This window comes from Lacerta agilis, chromosome 12, assembly GCF_009819535.1.
Source record: "Lacerta agilis isolate rLacAgi1 chromosome 12, rLacAgi1.pri, whole genome shotgun sequence".
NCBI classification, from domain to species: domain Eukaryota; kingdom Metazoa; phylum Chordata; class Lepidosauria; order Squamata; family Lacertidae; genus Lacerta; species Lacerta agilis.
In genome coordinates this window covers 52,437,168-52,458,415 of record NC_046323.1, presented here as the reverse complement: position 1 = coordinate 52,458,415, position 21,248 = coordinate 52,437,168, and the positions used below count along the sequence as shown (strand labels likewise).

Here is a 21,248-nt window from a genome sequence, read left to right as displayed (position 1 = left end):
TGTTACCCTGCGCTTACTACTCCTGGCAGCTCCTTCCGGCGGAGCGTAACTATACCGTGTGGGAGCGGGAACTACTGGCCATCAAGGTGGCCTTTGAGGTCTGGCGCCATCATCTTGAGGGGGCACGACACCCGGTGGAAGTGAGAACGGACCACCGGAATCTGGAGTACCTCCAGACCACCCGCAAGTTGAACCAAAGGCAGATCCGGTGGGCGCTGTTTTTCTCCCGGTTCCAGTTCCGGATCCGCTACATCCCTAGCTCCCAAAACCGGAAAGCGGATGCCCTGTCCCGGAAACCTGAGGACGTCGCAGACACTGTACAGCAGGCAGTACCGACGACTATCTTACCACCAGCCGCATTCCTGGCCACTCAGGAGGCCAAGCCGCTGCAGGCTCGGGTGCGAGAACAGCAACGGGTCGACGCTTGGGCACAGGAACGGCTCCGGGAACTGTCTGACGGGTCATGCCCTCAATATCCGGGGCTGGCCCTGCACCAGGGCCTACTGCTGCACCAGGGTCGTCTATACATCCCACCAGGACCATTGCGGGCTGAGGTTCTCCAGATGTCCCACGATGCCCCAGCAGCAGGGCACTTTGGGCGGTACCGGACCACCCATCTGGTAAGCCGGGAGTTCTGGTGGCCCCGCCTGAAGGCTGATGTGGCACGCTATGTTGCTGGTTGCGATGTCTGCCGGAGGGCCAAGGGTCCTACCGGGCGACCCCCCGGTCTGCTCCAGCCATTACCAGTCCCACCGCGTCCCTGGCACACGGTCTCGCTGGACTTTGTGGTGGACTTGCCCCCATCTCGTCACTGTACCTGCCTCCTGGTTTTCACGGACCATTTCACTAAGATGGTGCACTGTGCCCCCTGCCCGTCCATACCCACAGCTAAGGAAACGGCTCAACTGTACTTGCAGCACATCTTCCGCCTGCATGGCCTGCCCGAGCGTGTGGTTTCTGACCGCGGCGTCCAGTTCACATCCCACTTCTGGCGAGCCCTGCACCAGACCCTTGGGACGGAGGTCTGTCTATCTTCGGCCCACCACCCGCAGACCGATGGCCAGACGGAACGGGCAAATGCGGTGCTGGAGCAGTACCTCCGGTGTTACTGCAGTTTCCAGCAGGATGACTGGGTCGATCACTTGCCATTGGCGGAGTTCGCCTACAACAATGCAGTGAACGCCTCCACCCAGCAGACCCCGTTCCAGGCCTCCTACGGCTACCATCCTCGTTTGTTCCCGGACGTGCTGCCAGCTTCCGCGGTCCCCGCAGTGACAGACTGGCTTCAGGAGCTTCAGTCCCAGCAACAATTATTGATGGAGCAACTGCGCCAGGCCAAGGACGCATACAAGGCCCAGGCTGACCGACATCGTCAGGAGGGGCCAGAACTCCATGTTGGCGATCGGGTGTGGCTCTCTACCCGTCACCTGCATCCTTCTCGGCCCTCACGAAAGCTGGATGCACGGTTTGCCGGCCCATTCACCATCACTGCGCAGGTGTCGCCGGTGGCGTTTCGCCTCCAGTTACCTCCATCGCTCAAGGTTCACCCAGTGTTCCACCGGTCCCTACTTAGTCCAGTCGCCCCGCCCGACGAGTTCCACCCAGACAATCCACGACCGCAGCCAGTTTTGGTTGAGGGGGAGCCTGAGTACGAGGTGGAGCGCATTCTCGACTCACGATACCGCAGGGGGAAGCTCCAATACCTCATCGACTGGAAGGGGTATGGGCCTGAGGATCGTTCATGGGAACCAGCGGAAAACGTCCACGCACCTGCCTGCCTCCGTGATTTCCATGCAGCTTACCCCAGCAAGCCTGGTCCGGCCCCTCGGTTGAGGGGGGGGGCCTGGGAGGGGGGATGGTGTGATGGCCTGGGAGTCAGACTCTGATGCTGAACCTGAGGGATCCCAGCCTGCACGGGATTCCCCGCCTCCAGAACCAGCTGAGCCGGGGCCAGGGCTTGAGCCTGAAGGATCCCCACCTGTGCTGGATCCCCAGGTGCAGGCATCAGCAGAGTCTGCTCTGGCTCCTGATGGGAGGGAGGACCCATTGCCTGCAGGTGCTCCACTCCCAGCCTCTTCAGAGGAAGCTGAGGCATCCCCTGGGTCCAGTAACCCACCATCCTCTCCTGAGCTACAGAGGCTCAGGGCAGAGAGGCGAAGGGAGTTAAGTGTCTGCAGGAGGAGTGCTCGCCTCCAGGCCCGGAGGAGAGGCGAGTCTCCGGAGGATCGGGACCGCCCTAAGCATAGGGCCAGATAAAAGCCAGCCAGACCCAGCCCAAGTTGCGTGAGCAACTTAGTTGCAAGCGTGTGCTCAACCTGCAACCTTGTGCCTGAACCTGCCTTGGACCTTGATCTGCTCCCTGCCTCGCTCCCTGCCGGATTGACCTCCTTTGGACCCCTAGACCCAGGACTGGATTTGGACCTCGCTTCATGGACAAACCCTTGGGGCCAGCACAGGCTGGTTGCAGCCTAGACTACACCAGCAAGAGCCTCCCTTGACTTCTTGCTGCATTACTCCGGTCTTCTATAATAATAATAATAATAATAATAATAATAATAATAATAATAATAATAATAATTTATTATTTGTACCCCGCCCATCTGGCTGGGTCTCCCCAGCCACTTCTGTCTCTTTCTTCATGCCGAGGCTCCGATTTGGAGAGAGTGTGTTAAACCAGCTGTGCAGGTGGAACCCCCCCATCCTTATTGCTTAAGCGGTAATAATAATAATAATAATAATAATAATAATAATAATAATAATAATAATAATAATAATAAAATAATAATAATTTAATAATAATAATAATAATAATTTATTATTTATACCCTGCCACTCTGGGCGGCTTCCAACAGAATGTTAAAATACAATAATCTATTAAACGTTAAAAGCTTCCCTAAACAGGGCTGCTTTTAAGAAAAGCTTCCCTAAACAGGTACATCTTCATGAAGTGACAGTCATCTCCGACAGGCCATTGGAAATGATAGCCATTGCAGGACCTTAGAACTGATGGGCTGCAGAAAGCTCCGGAGGATGATTTAGGGGAGGGAGTGGCGACTCTAGGAAGAAAGGTGACAACGTTTGGGGTGTTGTTGTTTTTTTTCCATTCTGAGAAGAGGTGAGGAAGAAGTGACTTGTTAGAAGTTTATGGAACGATGCCTGGCATGGAGAACATGGGCAGAGGAACATTTTTCTCCTTCTCTCATAACAGTAGAACACGCAGTGAAGCTAAATGTTGGAAGTTTCGGGACTGATAAAAGAATATGCTTCTTTACTTAGCACGTGGTTAGCCTATGGAACTCCTCCCCACAGGAGGCAGTGATGGCCACCAGCTTAGATGGCTTTAAAAGAGCGTCGGAGAAAATTCATGGAGGAGGAGAGAGCTGTCGATGGAGACAAGTCATGATGTCTATGCTCTGCCTGCATAGCAATGCTTCTTAATCCCAGTTGCTGGAAACCACCCGGGGGAGGGGAAGAAAGTGGGCTCTTGTGTTCGAATCCTGCTTGTGGGTTCCCCACACTTGGCCACTGTGAGATCAGGATGCTGGACTAGATGGGCAATTGGCCCGATCCGGCAGACTCTCTTTATGTACTCTTGGTTTTGTGAGCAGTTGAGGCAGTGTTCCTCAATTACCAAGGGCTGCAAACAAAATAGAAAATTCTTTCCAGTAGCACCACAAGACAGAGAAACCAGTAGGAGAACACTTCAATCCCCCAGGACATTCTATACAAGATCTCAAAGTAGCTGTCTTAATACAAAGAAATTTCAGAAAGAGACTGGAAAGAGAAGTGGCTGAATTGCAATTAATCAACAAACTTAAAACCATGGAGAAACCTGGTCTGAACAAAGACATTGGATTCTTATCTCATTATACATAACAAAGCTATCTTTAGCCATCTCACCCCTTGCCTTTCCCTGCAGCCCTTAAGAGTCCTCAACAGGTTTTCCACATCTATCAGCTGATCACCCATTCCCATCACCCTTCTGAGTAATACCCCTCCCCACTCCCTCACTATATTTAAGGATCTGGTGACTTCTCTTTCAGTGTATCTGAAGAAGTGTGCATGCACACGAAAGCTCATACCAAGAACAAACTCAGTTGGTCTCTAAGGTGCTACTGGAAAGAATTTTCTATTTTGTTTCGACTATGGCAGACCAACACGGCTAAGCTACCTGTAACTGGAACTATCAAGGGCTGCAAAGTTTATCCCCTGTATTACGCATGGTGTGCTCCTTGTCTCTCTTCCCTGTTATATGTGTGTGTGTGTGTGTGTGTGATCTTTAGAAAACAGCTTTTGCTGTTTGCTATCTCCTGGGTTTTGGGGTCCAATCTGTCGGATGCCTGACTCAAATCACAGAGCGAAGGAGCCGGCGACTTGGAAGGAACGAGGGAGCGCGTGCGGCTCCGCCCCCAAGCTCCTGGTTGGCTCTTGTGTCGCCATCTGCCACCTGCTTGGTGTAACTGCAGCCAAATGGGACCCTCCCGCCATCTGTCTTTTGCTCACGGAACGCAACAGGCTTACCATTTCCCCCTCCTGATAGAAGGTCCCAGATGGCTGGCGAAACGTAATAGCGTCGTTGGAAAGGGCAAGGAAGGATCGGGGGAGGAAAAACACCAGAAGTTGGTGCAGAAACATCTCTGAATTGAGAGCCAGATCTGCTGTGCCGATGAATGCTCAGAGTTTCAAGCGCGGCCCACAAAACTGACACGTGGGACGATGTATTTTGCTCCATGCTCTGGTCTAGCGAGATGGCATTTTCCTGCTTGGGGGTAACAGACTGTGCCAGGATAATTCCAATTTTCGTGCCTTCCATTGCCTTGCCAGGTTGGTGCCCTGTGTGGGTCATCCTTTTGGCTACCCAATAGCTGGATCGCAGCAAGGGCCACCCGCCTCCTCCACCAGGGCCTTTTCCCACGCTCTGTCCCACGAGACTAGGGCCCTGCAGGACTTGATCTCCTTCCGCAGGGCCTATAACACAGAGCTATTCCACTTGGCCTTCAATTTAGCCTGATCCTCCATTCCCTTTTCCCTTCCCTTTTTCTATGAAGAAACCCTTCCGGGACCCCACATTTAAACTCTTCCCTGGTCTCCTTGCTGGCCCTAGCAGGACCAACTTGGCCGGTTAGCCCTGGCGATCACTTGATGTTTACTGAACTGGGTCCCCACCCCACCCCCCCAAAAATGACCCTGATTTTTTTGAATTTTAATGACATGGATGCTACATTTAGGCTGTATTTTATGCTGTTTTTAAGCTGTTTTTTAAGTGGCTTTTAATCAGTGTTTTATATTTGCTGTTAGCTGCCCTGAGCCCCGTTTTTAAATTGGGAAGGGTGGGGTATAAATAAAAATTTAATAATTAATAATAATAATAATAATAATAATAATAATAATAGATTTGGAGGGGTGTCCCAGCAGGGCTTGGATCCTTGCACTGGCTTCCCTGCTTTCCCACCCCTTGATCCTATTTTCATGTTTTTTCTGACAGAGGTATCAATGTCTTGTGTCTGCCTGGTGGCCTCCAGGTGTTAACAATTTCCATCAGCTCCAGCTGGCTTTGGCCAAAGAAAAGCATTGGAGCTCTGCTGCTACTTGCAGGATTTACCAGTGCTGGGGTGTCTGTTATCCACAACTCTGGTTTTTTTTTTTTTTTTTTTTTTAGAAAAAAAGGTTCACCACTGATAACAAAACTATTGCCATCTGTACTTTCTGCTCATTGTTGTCTGAAAAACATCTGGAGGGGCAAGTTTGGGGGTGCCTGTTTTACAGCTATGTGGGAGGCTTCTTCTTCTTCTGCTTCTTCTTGTTGAAACCCCCATCTCATTCTACATTCCCATGCAGCTGTACTGACACTAAGCAAGGGGCAAACCCAGCAAAGCTCTGCATGCAATCTAGCCATGCATCCCCTTGCTCTTCGCTCTTATGTGTTTGGTGCAGCTGCACCAGAGTACAGAAGGAGCCACAGTTTATTCTGGCATTCGTCACGTTCCAGGAAACAAGTTTCAGCTTTCCTTTGACTCTGTAGTGTGTGGGTGTGGGTGTGGGTGTTCTCTACCACCCCCTGTCAAACTCTCCCTCCCCCAGCGCCAGCTTTCCACTTGCTTTGCTCATCCAGCTTGGGCCGCAGCAGTCCCCAAATGCACAACTTGCTCTGCACGCCCCAGCACCCGCCAGACATCCAATTCATTCCCTTCCTTGCTGGCGTTGTGTGTGTTTGCGCACCTTCCATTTCTCTTGTGTGCGCAAGCCACAGTGGGAAATTGTAGGGGGGAGCAGCCTGGAGCGAAATGAAATTAAGCCCAGACACGGAAGAACCCTGGGCCTGCTGTATCTTTACATGCAGTTCTGGCACCAGGCCTGGGTTTTGTTTTGTTTTTGCATCGAAGTCTCGCACTGGGGAAACGTCAGGCTTGATGGGTGCTCTCCTGCCCCCTAATTTCCCCCCCTCTCTCTTTCTCTGCTTCTCTCCTCAGAATAAAGATGACGGGGCGCCGGAGCTCAAGCATTTCCGAGGTGACGGTGAAGAGAAAGATATGGGAAAGCATAAGTAAGTGGCTGCTTATTTCCCCCCCCCCCCTCTTTCTCTCTCTCTGTTTGGGATTTGAGCCGTATCGTGGCTCTGTGGTCTAGCGTAGAGGTCAGCGTTTGCTCCCTGCTTGCAAATCGGGAGTTGAGCTTTGGACTGTGTGCTCCACACACACACACACACACACACGGCCCCCTCGGAAAGGAAAGACCGGCATGTTTATAACAGGGAAACTTGCTTTTCCTGTTAAAACAGCGTACGAGGTAAGCAAGCCGCGAGGTGGCCTGTTACGCGATCCCAAGGGTGGTGAATAATGAACGGCTTTGATATTGCATTTCCCGTTTCTGCTGATTAAGGCTAACGGCTGGAGCAGACTGTACGGCCGGCACCTCAAGAGAGGCAGGCTGGTGCCGTCTCCGCTCCACAACGCAAGACAGGGTTATTGAAATGTCGAGCGGAGAAGAAACACTCGGGTTGTCTGAGCTGACCTGTGAACGAAAACATCCTGACGAGGCGACTGACTCATCTCTCTTCATTTTCCACCCTTCCCTCGTCTCTCTTTAAAACGACAACAACAACATCCGGGGATGGAGATTTCCGTAGCTTCCCAGAGGGGATGTTTGCCTGTATATCTCCTTGCGATACTGTGGATGCAAGTGGGGTTTACAAATGTCCAAACGAAATGGAATAAGATGCTAAGCCCTGGAGATGGGTACCAGCTCCCATCTCCTGTGTTCAGAGACGGGGGCAAGGGATGGATCCTGAGTGCAGAGTCGGGAGCTTGCTTCTCCCTTACACACCCTCCTCCTCCTCCTCCTCACACTGCGGGCTGCACACCCAAAGGAATCTCCTGGGAGGTCTCTTGCCGGGAAGAGGCAGCACTGCTAATTGCATGTGGCAGGTCTGCGAGAGCCTTGCATCTAGTGGTTAATTAAAGGGATTTGGACCTGTCCGTTTGGACAGGCTAGAGAGAAATATAACAAGCCTCCATCGGTTCCCTGGTGGGCATGGGGTGTCGTGCGGCGGCTGGTTTCTGGCTGCCCGGCATTGTTCTGATGCTGTGGAATTAAACGGAAGGAAGGCCCAGCGGCACAACCTGTTTCTAACTCTGCATTTAGATCCAGAGATGATCCTTTGCTGAGACGCCGCACGTAGGTTATCCACAAGGAGCATAAGGTCCACGGTGGTGTGGTAGAGGGGGTAGAAACCTCACACCTGGAGCACAGCACATGCATGCGCACGCCCCAGCGGAACAGCCATTTAAAAAAAGAAGAAGAGAAATCTCCATGATTTAAAACTTGCCTCCACTGTCTTGGATATGCGAAATAAAACCGGTTGTTTGCTTCAGTTGGAATGTTAACGGACCCCAATGTCTTCCTCTCCTCTTCAAGAATTTAAAAAGAACCACAGAACCACCAACTGCTTTGGTGGGGGAAATGAGTTGCACAGGCTAGGTGGAATGCTTTGGATATTTCAATATGCCTCTGGGATTAGTTATAGCCCCAATTGCATAGGAGAGTTAAAAATCATTGTAGCATATTTCTCTGGGGTGTTCAGGCCCATTAATTCTGCTTTCTCTGTCTCTCCCCCTCCTATTTCCTCCCTTTAAATAAACTGTGAGCGTCTCCCTCCTTCTCTCTCTCTCTTTCTCTTTCTTTCTCCCTCTCCCTCAGCCCTACTCAGTTACTTCCTGCTAAGAATCTGGTTTTCAGATATAGACTGCCTCTGAAGATGGAGGCTCTGTTTAATTTTCTTAGCTAACCGTGATTGGTAGAACTCTCTTCCATCATCAGTGTGCCTTAAATTGCTAAGCATATACCTGTTTCCATTACATTTTCTCTCTCTCTGTCTGTTTGTTTTTGTGTGTGTGCAGTGTACTGCTTTGACAACGTTTATTGGAAAGCAGTTTATAAATCCATAAATAAAAACGCCAGCCCAAAAAGGCCCAGAGGTTTGGCTCACTGCACATACCCTGAAAATTACCCACCGGTTATCGTTCGTTCCTGCTTGGAGAGAAGGTTTTGGCCACAGGGGGTAAATCCTGTCGAACTCTGTGGGACTCGCTTCTAAGGAAACATGCATCGAAAGAGGCGGGACAAAAGAGCAGAACCTGAGCAACTGTACTAAGGAGAGCAATGAAGAGAAAGATGCTCTCCCAAGTCCCCAGCCAATTTTTATTTTTGCCCCACACGCCTGCCAAACGCACAAGCAGCCCACTCTTCCTGCTGTCCGGCGTAGTTCTGAAGGGGCTTGTTAGTTGGATGTGGGCCTGTGCCGCAGCAACGCAGTCTGGCTTTCGAGTCCCCCCCCCCCCTTTGCTGGTTTCTGTGTCCCATCGGTACAAAATCTCCCAGGTTTCAGGGCTCCCTCCCTCTCTGCTTCTCTATGCCACCACCTCCTCCCAACTCAGAGGCGGAAAACTGCCTGTTCTTAAGGCTCTGAGCTCCTGCTGCAGACAGAGCTGAGCTCAGTGGCAAGACCTCTCCCAGCCCTCCAAATTCAGGGTTGCCGCATCCAGCCTCATCTCTGTCTCCTGGCCCCGCTCCTCTCCAACCTCTGCATCAGGACTGTTCTTTGCCCCAGCATCTTTCCGCCCACTTAACCCTGTTGCCCCTTCGGCTTCCGACACCTCCTCTTCCCAGTCTGCTCCCTCATTAAGTAATTCGAGCAAGCCGGGGCTGAACTGATTTTACCCTTGCTAGTTCCGCTCCCAGGAAAACCAGAGGATGACTGTCAGGTTCCTATTGGAAGACCGGACAAATGCCAGAACATTAGCAGTGGCAAAGTTTCTATCGGTGGTTGCAAGAACCAGTGATCCCTATTTTAAGTCTGAACAAAATGCTTGTGTAACCTGAAGGCAGGCTGTCCTAATTGGGTATTGCTTTGTAACGAATTGATGGCTCTATGGACTGTAATAAAGATTGTACAGTGGTGCCCCGCTAGACGAATGCCTCGCAAGACGAAAAACTTGCTAGACGAAGGCATTCGTCTAGCGGAAGGCTGCCCTGCAAGACGAAAAAGTCTATGGGGCTGCCTCGCAAGACGAAAAATTTTCGTCTTTTTTTTTTTTTTCGTTTTGCAGAGCGCGGCTGTCATTGCCGCTCCGCAAGACGAAAAACCCGCTAGACGAAAATTTTCGCAGAACGAATTATTTTCGTCTAGCGGGGCACCACTGTACCGTATTTTTTGCTCCACAGGGCGCACCTTGTTTTTAGAGGAGGAAACAAGAAAAAATAAATATTTTTCTGGTTTTCCTCCTCTAAAAGCGTTGTTGTTGTTATTGTTGTTGTTGTTTTGAGGATCAGCTAAAAGTTTTGCAGCTTTTTTTTGCAAAGGGAAAAGCCCTGTTTTTTTGAGGATCAGCTAAAAGTTTTGCAGCTTTTTTGCAAAGGGGGAAAAGCAAAGAGGAAAAGCCCTGTTTTTATGGGGTTCAACTCACATTTCTGAAAAAATCTTAAGGAAAGGGAGCTGTTTCTACTGTTTCCAGACAGATAATCTAATCAGCCAGTCACATGTCACCGGGGAAACAAACAACCTCACTCTGCAGCACATTCAACAAAGGAGGCCTGGGCAAGGGGGCAGGTGAAAGGGAGCTGGGGACTCTTATCTCTCTCCTGATCTCTTGCTGATCAGCTGCTGAGCTGGTCCTTTCAACACCCCCTTTTTGTAAAATAAAAAGCAGGATCTGGTTTTGGCCCCTCGGCAGTTCAGCTCCAGGGACCACCATTGGCTCCATAAGACGCACAGATATTTCCCCATACTTTTTAGGAGGAAAAAAATGCGTCTTATGGAGCAAAAAATACGGTAAATTATAAGACTGCAAGTGAAAATCTCATACCATTGTTTTCCCTGTGTGTGACATTTGTTCTGTCCACGATGTTTCTTCCTGTCCTTGTCTGTCAGTCTTATTCCCTGTCGTTGCTGCATACCATCATGCTCCCTCTTCTCCCTCTGCCCATCTTCTCCCCACCACCAACCCTCTGCTTCTGAGCTTTCTTCCCTTGGGGATTCCCCAGCTGGTGTTTCCCTCCACTCCTCTGCAGCCAGCCAGTCCAGGACACCCCATGAAAATACCTGCTTGGGCCCCAAACAATCCATGCTTTCGGCCTGCTGCTCCTTGGTCAAGCACCAGGCACAGCCTCTCCTTCCTAGGAGCCCATTGGCATTCTCTCACCCTCAAAACTACCCCTGCCAGGCAGAGCGAGCTGCTCTTTGCTGGACACCAAGCGAGTGGCCTTTGCCGGAGGCTGATGGGTAAGCCGTGTGCGACATCAGACTGATGGTTCCCTCTTTCCTTCTTTCCCCTTTCCAGGGAGCTAAAGTTGCGGAATTATGCTCCGGAAGACGAAGAGCTCAAGGGGCGGATGGTGCCCAAAGCGAAGCCCGCCTCAGGTGAGTTGGCATCCAGAACCTCTTCTGAAACGGGCCACGGCATCTTTCTTGCAACAGCGGCCAACCAGGTGCCTTCTGGGAAGCCCACAAAGAGGGGCAGACACACTCGTTCTTCTGAGAGTCAGTGTACTGTACAGGTGAAACTCGAAAAATTAGAATATCGTGGAAAGGTTCATTTCTTTCAGTAATTCAACTTAAAAGGTGAAACTAATGTATGAGATACGACTCATGACATGCAAAGCAAGATATGTCAAGCCTTTATTTGTTATAATTGTGATGATTATGGCGCACAGCTGATAAGAACACCAAATTAACAATTTCAACTTTGGGGTTTTCATCAGCTGTGCGCCATAATCATCACAATTATAGCAAACAAAGGCTTGACATATCTTGCTTTGCATGTCATGAGTCTATCTTATATATTAAACTCCAGTAGCTAGTGAAAACAATTGCTTACATAAATGGACTTTCCCACAATATTCTGATTTTTCGAGTTTCACCTGTAGCAGGTACCGCTTGTTGGGCTAGGACCCGGGAGACCAGAGTTCAAATCCCCACTGACCTTGGGCCAGCCCCAGTCTCATAGCTGACCTCGCAGGGTCACTGCGAGGATAAGATGAGAAGGGGGCAAACCCTGCACACCGCGTTGAGCTCCTTGGAGGAAAAAGGCGAGACATAAACACAATAAGTAAAAATAAAAGAGAACACACGTAGGAAGAATTGCTGCTTGCCTCTCAAATACCAGTTGTTTGCAGGCAGCGAAGGACACTCCTGTTTGGTTCTCGTGGCAGATAGCAAAGAAACTCCTAGGTGGTTCTCAGGACAGATCCAAGGCAGTCCTCCTTCAGACAGAATTTAGCTAAGCTATGAAATTAGCTCTTGCAGGAGTCGGTTATGACCACCAACCTAGGTAAAGGGACCCCTGACCATTAGGTCCAGTTGTGTCCGACTCTGGGGTTGCGGCGCTCATCTCGCGTTACTGGCCGAGGGAGCCGGCGTACAGCTTCCGGGTCATGTGGTCAGCATGACTAAGCCGCTTCTGGCGAACCAGAGCAGCGCACGGAAACGCCGTTTACCTTCCTGCCGGTGCGGTACCTATTTATCTACTTGCACTTTGACGTGCTTTCGAACTGCTAGGTTGGCAGGAGCTGGGACCAAGCAACGGGAGCTCACCCCGTCATGGGGATTCGAACAGTCAACCTTCTGATCAGCAAGCCCTAGGCTCTGTGGTTTAACCCACAGCGCCACCCGCACCCCATAGACCACCAACCTAGATGGCTTTAAAAGAGCGTTGGGCAAATTCACGGAGGAGGAGAGGGCTATCGATGGTGATGCTGTGCCTCCACCAAAGCTTCTGAATATCACTTGCCAATGGCATACATCCAGAAGGCTCTGTTTACATTCTTTGCCATTGATTAGACTTGTTATTCAGGAATTTGGCTAACCCTGTCCAAAACAAGGACTGCGTCTGCAGAGTTGCTTCTAACCTGACCTTGGGGAGGAAGAAGACTGTATGAACCAGAACAGATAAGCTTGCAGGAGTGAAAAGGAAAAGGAAGGACTATTTGAGGATTTGTCCTTCCTTTTCTGAACACAGGAATTAAGGGTGCACCTGTGTCTCACCCGCAAACTGGCTTTTTGTGTCTTTCCCCAAGGCATTTTGGCAATTGTAAATTCTTTCTAGTAGCACCTTAGAGACCACCTGAGTTTGTTCCTGGTATGAGCTTTCGTGTGCATGCACACTTCTTCAGATACACTGAAACAGAAGTCAATTGTAGTACTGCTGGAGAACTAGGGTCCTCTGGCAGAAATCTTAGAAAGAGACTTAGAGTTGGAAGGGGCCACGAGGGGTCATCTAACCTGACCCCCCATTGTGGGGTTCGAACCTACGACCCTGAGATTAAGAGTCTTGCGCTCTGCTGACTGAGCTACTTGAGTCTTGCCGTGGCAGCTTAAGTTTGTGCCCTCGGTTCATCTGATAGGGGAGGGATTTCAGTTGAGGTTCTTAATGACTAGGCCAGCGTTGGCCAACCTGGTGCCCTCTCCAGGCGTTTTGGACTACAACTCCCATTGGCCCTGCTGATGTCCAAAACGTCTGGAGGGCACTGGGTTGGCCAAGGCTTGTGGCCTTGTCCTTGTGCTCTCCAGCATGCATGTTGTTCATTGCATGCTTCCACCAGGGATTCCCAGAGAGCTTCTCTCCCTCTGTGACCTTCAGTGGACTTTACCTGTCCCTGCAACCCCCCCCCCCACCCTCCTTCCCACCTGTGCTAAAATCGCTGCAACATCCTTCTGTCTCCTTCTGCCCCCTAGTGGAAGACAAGGTGAAAGAGCAGCTGGAGGCTGCGAAGCCCGAGCCCATCATCGAAGAAGTGGTACGTCTGGGACGTTTGGTGCCTCCCGCTTCAAACGAAACTGTTTTTATTTTTATTTTTTTTATAAATGATTTTTATTATTTTAAACTATAACTACAAAAAATAAAAATAAATTCACATACATTCATCCATTTTGGCTATCATAGCTGTGACTTCCCTCAGACCTTCCAAATGGCTTTCAGATTTCTATCTTAAATCTATACGTCTTAAATCTATCATTGCTTAAAATATCATATACATATTAATCACTATAAAATTCATAATTACAATAATATTTCTACATTTATCTACAAAGCTTCTTGAAGTCCTATAAACGTATTCAATTGAGAATCATTGTCTCTCAAATAGTTCGTAAATTTAAACCAGTCTTCGATGAATTTCTGGTCCTGCTGTTCTCGGATTCTTCCCGTCATTTTGTCCAGTTCTGCATATTCCATTAATTTCACTGTCCATTCTTCCTTTGTCAGTATTTCTTTTTTTTTTTTAAAACAGAATTTATTAGCATTTTCGTAATATAACACAAACCCAACCCCACACCTACAAATACAAAAACAAATACAAATACACATAATGTCAGGATTCTTCTTCTTATTTGTATATCTTACAAAAAAAAAAATTTCTACTTCTGAATCTTGACGTTTGACTTCCCCCGCCTTTTCACCTTCGGTTTTAAATCAATATACTATTTCCTTAACAACTTTTCTCTATATAAAAAAAATTTAACTTTACTTAAAAATAACACAATTATCTTGATCTTTTTATTATAACCTAAATCTCAACCATATATTCTCATAACTAAACTTATTTCTTCTATCCTTTATCATGCTGCTTTTGACTTAAGATTCAATATCTCCTTACTTATTTAAAATAAACTTATAATTAACAGACTTCACACTCCGATTTCGGATACCATGACAGACCATTTGGATTATACATTTAATACTTCAACCCACTCCCCCTCTGTCCATTGTCTTTTTCTGTCTTTCACCAGAACCGGATCTCCAATTATCTTCTTCTGAGTGTCCACAGATCCAGGCATTCACAACAAACCTAGCATCGAGCTTCAGGGTGTTCATCACTTCCTTTCTGGGCTCCTCCGTACCTTTGTACCATACTTCTTCTTCTTGTAGAAATCTTAATTCCATGTCCCTTGCCCCCGAGCTGCCACCTCGGAGTCTGGATATTATAAATTTTCCCGTTCCAGGGCTGCCACCCCCAGAAATCGGTTCCTTTTCCCGGAGTTGCCCAGCCATTTCGAACCATCCTTCAAGCACCCCTCCCAGCTCTTTGCCAAGGTTTGATTCCATTGTATAAAACTTTTGAAAAGCCTCTTCTGTGGAAAGTGAGTCCTTTTTATTTATAATTCCACTCAAAACTTGCAGTTTCCGATTAAGCAGTTCCAGCTTCAAGACAGTGAGCATTTCCTCATCCTTTAAACCAGAGTTCAATACCAGTGCACACACAAAGTCCAGCATTTTAGAAGGGAGAGTGAGTGTCAGATTTCAGTTCCTGTCTCTTCCTTCCTTTGTTTCAATTTTTTCCCACGACAGTCCAAGTCGTCGCCATTTCTCCGAAGCCGGAGTATAAAGACCAAAACTTCAAATGGAGATATTTTTTCCCCAGTTAACCCCCGAAGGGAGATCTCAGCAGTCTCAGTTTTCAAATTCCAGATACTTTCTATCGATTGTTGTAGCAGCAGTCACTTAAACGGTTAATTTCTTTCATCTCCCGAAGGGAGGGAGGCGGGCTGCCTTTCTTCTTTCCCCCAGATCGTTCCAAGAATACAAAGAGTCCATCAAATACTCACAGCCACTGGGTTCTTATCAGCTCGTTAAAGACAGGTAGAACTTAGACGCTCATCACAGGCTTTGTCGCCGCATTTACATCCCGGTTGGGGCATGTCCCCTATAGCCCGGCTCCGTCGTCCCTTCACCCCCACTCCCCCTTTACAGGGGGAGCGGGGGAAGGGTTCGGAGCCACAACGGGCACAGCCGGGGAGCCCAGGGTGCGGGACGCTCTTCCCGCACCCCAACCGGAGCCCCGCTTTGCGGTAGCAGGGCTCCTAACCCCCGGGATGGACTGGGTGCTTCGCAGCCGAAGCAGCCCACGACCACCCGCAATGGCGTCGCCGCCGGAAAGGCGTCGCCGCCGGAACTGTCAGTATTTCTTCCTGTTTCCACCTTTGTGCTAACAAAATTCTTGCCGCAGTCACTGCATATTGGAAAAGCTTAACACCTTGCTTTTTAATGTCCGTACCTATAATACCCAGTAAGAAAGCTTCTGGTCAAACGAAACTGTTTTTAAAAACCCCGCCTGTTTTGTTACAAAGCTGATTAGTAGTGGCTCTTAACGAGGGATTCTTTTGTGTTCCTCCCCTCTCCACCTTCCCAGGACTTGGCAAATCTTGCGCCCAGGAAACCTGACTGGTGAGTATAAAGCTCTGAATGGGGTTTGCAGGGTGACTGCACAAATTATTTGGGGATGAAATGCCCGCAAGGTTGCTTAGCTTTTATATTATTAGTTGTATTAATATTAGCATACTGCCCTTCATCTGTAGATCTCAGGGCGGTTCACAACATAAAAATGCAATATAAAAACACACATAATAAAAATAAGAACAAAAACAAACGAATAATACTCCCCTCTACAACATGATTAAACGGGGATTGGGTTAGAAACCTAACCCAAGTGCCACTGGAAATTTCAGAACGGACAGAGAAAGTACTTGTTCACACAGTGCTTTGGGGGTTTGTACCATTTTAATAGAAGCATGAGGTTGTAGAGCTGGACGGGGACCCCAAGGGTCATCTAGCTCAACCCCCTGCAATGCAGGAAGCACAATTAAAGAATCTCTGACAGATAGCTATCAAACCTCTGTTTAGAAACCTCCAATGAAGGACCTTCCGAGGGATTCCCTTCCACTGCTGAGTGGCTCTTATTGTCAGAGAGTTCTTCCTGGTGTTCAGTTGGAATCACATTCGTCATTTGAATCCATGCGTCCGGGTCCTCGCCTCCAGAGCTCGTTCCATCTTCCATGACGGCCCCTCAGATATTTGAAGGTGGCTAAACATATCCACGGTGGCGGGTGGCACTGTGGGTTAAACCACAGAGCCTAGGGCTTGTCGATCAGAAGGTTGGCGGTTCAGATTCCTGCGATGGGGTGAGCTCCCGTCGCTCGGTCCCTGCTCCTGCCAACTTAGCAGTTTGAAAGCACGTCAAAGTGCAAGTAGATACAGTGGTACCTCTGGTTACATACTTAATTTGTTCCAGAGGCCCATTCTTAATCTGAAACTGTTCTTAACCTGAGGTACCACTTTAGCTAATGGGGCCTCCCGCTGCCACTGCGCCACTGCTGCCTGATTTCTGTTCTCATCCTGAAGCAAAGTTTTTAACCCGAGGTACTATTTCTGGGTTGGCAGAGTCTGTAACCTGCCTGAAGCATCTGTAACCTGAAGCGTCTGTAACCCGAGGTACCACTGTAAATAGGTGCCACTCCGGCGGGAACGTAAACGGCGTTTCCGTGCGCTGCTCTGGTTCGCCAGAAGCGGCTTAGTCATGCTGGTCACATGACTCGGAAGCTGTATGCCGGCTCCCTTGGCCAGTAAAGCGAGATGAGCGCTGCAACCCCAGAGTTGTTCACGACTGGACCTAACGGTCAGGGGTCCCTTTACCTTTACCTAAACATATCCAGCTCCTCATAAGGCTTGGTTTCCAGACCCCTGGTCATCTTGGTCGCCCTCCCCTGCACACATTCCAGCTTGTCAACATCCTTCTTAAATTGTGGTACCCAGAAGTGGACCCAGTATTCCAGGTGTGGTTTGACCAAGGCAGAACAGAGTGGTACTATTACTTCCCTTGATCTGCACACTAGACTTCCAAATGTTTCTGTACATAATAGCTCTGGGTGTTCATTTATTTTGCACCGGGATTTTATAATGCAGTTCTCTGCCCTGGGCACTTTTGTTAATCAAGTGTGCCATAAATCAAGGTGTTTCCTCAAGGGACTGACAAATTCAGCCCAACCATTTCCTTCTCCTTTCTACTGAAGGGATTTTCCTTTCTGCACAGCCGCCCAGCCTAGCTCAGGAGGAGCCCTAATCCTCTTTCCTGATTTCCTCCCAGGTACTGCTGCCGCGTTGCCAAAGGAACTTTTAATCCTGAGGCCGGATAGGTGCCCTTCACGGCCTTTGCTTACCTGTCCCCTCCTTGGGCCTGGGCTCATTTTGTTTCCATTTCCTCCCCTCCCTCCCCAGGGACTTGAAGCGAGACGTGGCTAAGAAACTGGAGAAGCTGGAGAAGCGAACACAGAGGGCGATAGCCGAGCTAATAAGTGAGTGAGCGTCTGCGGGGAAATGTGTGGAGCAGTGCTGGAGGCATCCATTGCAGTGCTGAGCATCCCGCAGGTCCCACCGCCATCTAGTTTTGGCTCTCGCTCAGCCCTCTTTGCCTCACTTTGGTATCCTGGTGTCCCTGCCCCATTCCATAGGAAGCCGCCTTATACCGAGCCTGACCGCTGCTCCATCTAGCCCAGTTTTGTCTACACCGGCTGGCAGCTGCTCTCCAGGATTTCAGGCAAGAGTTTCTTCCAGCCCTACCTGGAGATGCCAGCAGGGGTTGAACCTGGGACCTCCTCCTTACAAGACAGATGCTCTCCCTCTGAGTTGCGGCCCTTCCCCAGGGAAACTTAGCTCAGTTTGCATTCCTAATGTGGATTCTTGGCAGGCCAAGAGGCAGAGATGAGTCAGGTTGGCAAAGAAACCAGAATGCTGCTGCCTCCTCCTGCTGCTGCAACAAGCTCCATCCCCCCCCCCCGGACCAGGAGAGGCATGAAGCGGGAGGAGCAAAGGCAGGCACACCGGCATAGTCTGAGATTGCTTTTTTTGGGGGGGGAACACCCTGGAGAGGAGGAGACTTAGGCAGCTGTGGGAAGGTGGGGACCTTTAGTTTCAACAACAGCCCCATAGCGTCAAGACCTCCTGAGAAAGGCTGCTGTGCTCATTAGGCCTGGCGCTCCTGTGCAGATCCTGTATTTCTAAGAAAGACTTAACGTCATCTGCTTGGTGCGATTTACTGCAGGCTCTCGCTGAGTGGTGTCTCTGTTTCCCTCGCAGGAGAGAGGCTAAGAGGCCAGGAGGAAGATCTGGCGTCAGCGGTTGACTCAGCAAAGCAGGAGGGAAGCGATTCGGACTGAGGCTGCCTGTCGGACAGGCCCCCCTTTGCGCGAAGCTTCTCTGACTCTGTGCTGGGTGTAGGGCTGTGGAACCAGGGGACCAAACATGTTTGACACAAATCCACAAAATCCAAGGGCAAGCCTGGTGTTTACATCTCCTCTAGGCGGGCTTTTGCTTGGGGGTGTTGCTGGCAAGCAATCGAGTGGGGGCAGAGGACTTTTTCTCATGCAGGGGAGAACCCGGAGGATGGACAAAAGTATGAGCCTGCAGAAAGTGGGTCGCAGTTGCCTACAGAACTGTGTCCCTGTGGCTACCTGCAGTACAACAAAGGACAGGCATATCTGAAGCGGACCCAGGGAAAACCTCACCCATCCCCAAAAAACATTGTAACATGAAATGCTGCATTTTAAATGAAATAGGGAATTCTCCCTCGTTGATTTTCATAATACAAAAGCACGCAGGTGTTTAGAGAGTCCTCGGTCTCTTGCAGGCCAAATCCAGTATGCTTGGCAGACTTCCCTTGAAGTGCCCTTAGAAAGTCACGTTGGGCAAGAAGCCACTTGAATGTGGCTTATCCACATATCAAAGGGAGTTGTTCTCAGGGCAAGGACCCTGGATTCTGCCAACAGGCTCGCCTCTGGCAGCTGCTGCGGGGCCTGTAGTTAGATCTAGCGCAGATTTTCCATGTGTACCTGGGTTTAAAAGGATGCTTCAAGTGTGCCGCTGCAAGAGACACTCAGAAATGCAGCGGAAGGCCCTTTGCAAAGATTGCATAGGAAACACCCGGCACATTTGCCAATAATCTTGACGTCTCTCGAAGGCAGTCCCCGACCAGCCACGCCACGCCTCAACTGGCCGAAAGAAAGACGAGACCCTCGTGCTGTTGGCTGACACAGGACCCCCCCTCCTTCCTCCAGTCCTGTGCGTGCCGCAGCCTAAGCAAAGAGCCTTGCAGTTTGTGGCAGAAGATTTCGGGTGGGAGAATTTGAGGTTTGGCAAAAGAGCAAGATTGCTTTGGAAATCCAGCCCAGGATTCTGCCCTTGGGAGAATTATTGGCTGTGACCGGGGAGTGTGTCGGCTTTTTTCAGGGGGGACCAGGCCCTAAGGCACTGGGCTGCCTCTCATGGCCAAGACCTGCAGTTCTGTAAGTGGTTGTGGTTGGAAAGGCCCCGTCCTTCTGTACCCCAGATCTCTAACCCCTATAGGTGTTCTTGCTGCTATCTGCTTGCAAAACATCACCTGAGTGGCAGTCTCACTTGATGCTGAAGTCTTCAAAGCCACTGACCAACCAGTTCTGAGCACATCCGATGCGGGGCAAGCCGGTGGGTGTCTCCTGGAACAGTTTTGCGGCCAGGCCGCTTCTTTGTGAGTTGCTAAAACATCAACCTCTCTTGCATTGCAGCCTAGAATGTTAATATTTCATTTCAACATGTTTTCAGATCTGCTCACCAACTCCCAACTTTTGAAAAGTCGATGCCACTCCTTGTGGCCGTCTTCCGTGTTCTTTAATTGATTCGCCTTCAGTCACGTAGAGGTGTGGGTGTGTTTTTTTTAAAAATAAAACGTTCTAAAGATAATCCCCAGTGCCTTATACTTTCTTTCACGTTGCTGGGTGACTAAATAAAAAAACCAACTGGGAGATGCACTATCTGACACAGCATTTCGTGCATGGAAGTTTTCTGGACAGAATAATAGCTCTGGGAAGGTGGGTTAGGCCTGCCAGTCCATTGAGCCACATGACATCAGGCAGACATTCTGTCTGGCAGGTAAAGGGGTGGCTGAGCCAAGACTCCATCTGCCTCTCAGGTCAAGTCGTTTTATTAAGTAAGGTCAGTATCAAGACAAAAACACCAATTATAAAATTTAAAAGCTCAGGACAAGATGAAATGATATAACGTTGCATATACATTTAAAAAAAAGTTAAAGGGTGGCATTTATCTGCCCTGAAATGAAACCCTTCTGACCTAGAAGTGTCCCATCGGTCGATCTATATTCTACTAATCCTGGGAGCTAATCATTGCATGCCATATTTTGATAGCTGCTGCACAAAATTTGGCCACCTTGTACAGTTGAACCTTGGTTCCCGAACTTAAATCCGTTCCGGGAGTCTGTTCAATCCCCGAAACAGTTAGGGAGCCAAAGCGTGGCTTCTGATTGGCTGCAACAGCTTCCTGAAGCCAATCAGAAGCCGCACCGGATGTCTGGCTTCCAAATAAGGTTTGAAAACCAGAACAATTACTTCCAGTTTTCGTTCATTTAGGAGCCAGAACATTCGGCTCCCAAGGCGTTCGGGAGCCGAGGTTCCACTATATTGTAACAGGATTTCTACCTGGCAAGAAACCGATTGCAGCATTCAGTATATTTCTGGAGTATTGACAGAATAAGGCCAAGCGGTGACGAAGAACTTGTTCTACAGCTTTAATGTTTGGCCAGAGACACAGGGACAGCATCTCTCCAAATACTTTTTTCAGCCTAACCTACTTCGCAGGGCTGTTGAGAGGAAAAAGGGGGAAAGCCATGTAGTTTCTCGGGGGAAAGTTGGGGTGTAACCGCAACTAAACTGAACAAAGCCTTGAGTAAAACACACAGGTTGCAAAATGCGCTGGGCCAGGAAGTGGCTGCTGCCGCTGGTGAGGCAACCTGGTTGGGGAAACTCCGGGAGACGTAGATTTCGACAGGTTGCATGCAAAGCCCTTTTCCTGCTCGTCTCCCCGAAGAAGGAATTTCCTGCGTGAAATCCAGAGCAGTGCCTTGAAAAGCACTCGGGACCTGCCTTGTTCTCAGAA

General features: G+C 49.4%; 1 protein-coding gene across 1 annotated transcript in view; it reads left to right on the top strand.

Moving 5' to 3' along the window:
- Positions 1 to 19,170, top strand: part of CCDC12 (coiled-coil domain containing 12) — a 40,939-nt gene extending 21,769 nt beyond the window's left edge. Inside the window, exons 2-7 of the mRNA XM_033166003.1 lie at positions 6,471 to 6,544; positions 10,836 to 10,915; positions 13,229 to 13,290; positions 15,682 to 15,716; positions 17,544 to 17,620; positions 18,402 to 19,170. Coding sequence (XP_033021894.1) covers positions 6,471 to 6,544; positions 10,836 to 10,915; positions 13,229 to 13,290; positions 15,682 to 15,716; positions 17,544 to 17,620; positions 18,402 to 18,481 — 408 coding nt within the window. The 3' untranslated portion in view covers positions 18,482 to 19,170. The remainder of the gene's footprint in view (positions 1 to 6,470; positions 6,545 to 10,835; positions 10,916 to 13,228; positions 13,291 to 15,681; positions 15,717 to 17,543; positions 17,621 to 18,401) is intronic.
- Positions 19,171 to 21,248: the final 2,078 nt, after the last annotated feature.